This window comes from Lontra canadensis, unplaced genomic scaffold (genome assembly GCF_010015895.1).
Source record: "Lontra canadensis isolate GAN:19392208 unplaced genomic scaffold, GSC_riverotter_1.0 scaffold1444, whole genome shotgun sequence".
Lineage (NCBI taxonomy): Eukaryota > Metazoa > Chordata > Mammalia > Carnivora > Mustelidae > Lontra > Lontra canadensis.
This window is the reverse complement of record NW_022632428.1, coordinates 1-2204: the sequence shown is the minus strand read 5'-3', so window position 1 is coordinate 2204 and position 2204 is coordinate 1. Positions and strand designations below refer to the sequence as shown.

Below are 2204 nucleotides of genomic sequence, written 5' to 3'. Positions count from 1 at the left end.
GTATGTCTAATATTCAGGAAGTTCTTTAGTTTTAGTAAATGGAGAAAAATATTGTTCTGAACACCTATTTCATGGCAACTTACATCAATGCTATAACCCTAAGCAGTGTCTCCATTTAGATTTTCTTCGTTCATGTTGTGTATTACACAGTTCTCATCTTCCAAGGAAAATCTGGGATGTGAGAATCCCCCCGAGTGCAGCAGGGCATCGAATGCCGTTGACGGAGCAAAAATCAGGCTCACGGATTCATACACCCAGTACAAGTAAGTCAATCTCCAGAAGTGATTTGAGAATAAAGTACATTAATATTTACTGGTCACAAACCTCAAAAAGGCTCAATATAACAAAAAGCACATCGAAACTAATTGTACCCTTGTAAAAACTCCACCACTGAATCTTGCGACGTAACAGCATATGCACTTCCCAAGTGTTTAACTTGATCTTTTTCCTTGGACTAACGAGTACTGTCTGAACAGAGGGACTGATACACTCCTTTTACTTGCTATCTGTGACATTTTTTGACATTAGATGTTCAGAGAGTTTTCTAATTATTTGTATGATTCAATTTACCTTCTTTAGCGCTTTGTTTGCAAACGTGTATATTAAAATGAGGGTCTTTCTGCAGTCATCATGTTTCTAGGGTTTGAACCTAGTGTGCATATTGGGACACTGAGTATAGACTGAATTCCAGTGAAAGGTTTCACCACATTCATCACATTTTATGATGTTGCTCCCATATGATAACTACGATGTTGTGAGTTTCAGGAGAGAGAGAGGGTGGACTTCTTTAGATGTGTATAGTTATTCTCCAGTTACATTGGATGAAAGGTCTGTGATGTAAGGGTTTTACAGTCCTTACTCCTAGTCTTTACATTTTTAAACTTTCTTGCCAGTATGACTTCTATGATGGTTAGTAAGGTGTGAGCGCCGGTAAAAGGCCTTACCACATTCTTCGCATTTGTAAGGTTTCTCTCCAGTATGAATTCTGTGATGCTTAAGAAGGTTTGAGTGCAATGAAAAGGCCTTGCCACATTCCTTACATTTATAAGGTTTCTCTCCAGTATGAATTCTGTGATGCTGATCAAGGTGTGAGCGCTTGTTAAAGGCTTTGCCACATTCTTGGCATTGGTAAGGTTGATCTCCAGTATGAATTCGGTGATGCCAAGTAAGGTCAAAAGGCCAGCTAAAGGTCTTGCCACACTCTTGACATTGGTAAGGTCTCTCTCCAGTATGAATTCGGTGATGTTGAGTAAGTTGTGAAGGCCGGCTAAAGGCTTTGCCGCATTCTTGACATTGGTAAGGCTTCTCTCCAGTATGAATTCGGTGATGTTGAGTAAGGGCTGAAGTTCGGCTAAAGGCCTTACCACATTCCTTACATTTGTAAGGTTTCTCTCCAGTATGAATTCTGTGATGCGCAGTAAGCAATGAGCTCCGGTGAAAGGCCTTGCCACATTCTTGACATTTGTAAGGTTTCTCTCCAGTATGAAATCTGAGATGATTACTAAGGGTTGAGTGACCCTTAAAGGCCTTGTCACATTCTTGACATTTGTAAGGTCTCTCTCCAGTATGAACTCTGTGATGTCGAGTAAGATGTGAGCGCTGTTTAAAGGCCTTGCTGCATTCCTTACATTTGTAAGGTTTCTCTCCAGTATGAATTCGGTGATGTTTACTAAGCAATGAGCTATGGGAAAAGGCCTTGTCACATTCTTGACACTTGTAAAGTTTCTTCTCTCCAGTATGAAGTCTGTGATGTTGATCAAGGCGTGAGCGATCATTAAAGGCCTTGCCACATTCTTGACATTTGTAAGGTCTCTCTCCAGTATGAAATCTGAGATGATTACTAAGGGTTGAGTGACACTTAAAGGCCTTGTGACATTCTTGACATTTGTAAGGTTTCTCTCCGGTATGAACTCTGTGATGTCGAGTAAGTCGTGAGCACTTGTTAAAGGCCTTGCCACATTCCTTACATTTGTAAGGTTTCTCTCCAGTATGAATTCGGTGATGTGCACTAAGCAATGAACTCTGGTAAAAGGCCTTGTCACATTCTTGACATTTGTAAGGCTTCTCTCCAGTATGAATTCTGTGATGTAGATCAAGGTATGAGCGCTCTTTAAAGGCCTTGCCACATTCTTGACATTTGTAAGGCTTCTCTCCAGAATGAATTCTGTGATGTCGAGTAAGGTGTGCCTGCTGGTTAAAGGATC

At 40.7% G+C, this 2204-nt stretch overlaps 1 protein-coding gene across 1 annotated transcript; it reads right to left on the bottom strand.

Moving 5' to 3' along the window:
- Nucleotides 1-548: 548 nt before the first annotated feature.
- On the bottom strand, nucleotides 549-2199 carry LOC116863520 (zinc finger protein 665-like; the record flags this gene model as incomplete). Its single annotated transcript, XM_032850965.1, has 1 exon — nucleotides 549-2199. A coding segment is annotated over one exon (1323 nt), but the record flags the coding sequence as incomplete, so codon positions are not given.
- Between the last annotated feature and the right edge of the window lie 5 nt (nucleotides 2200-2204).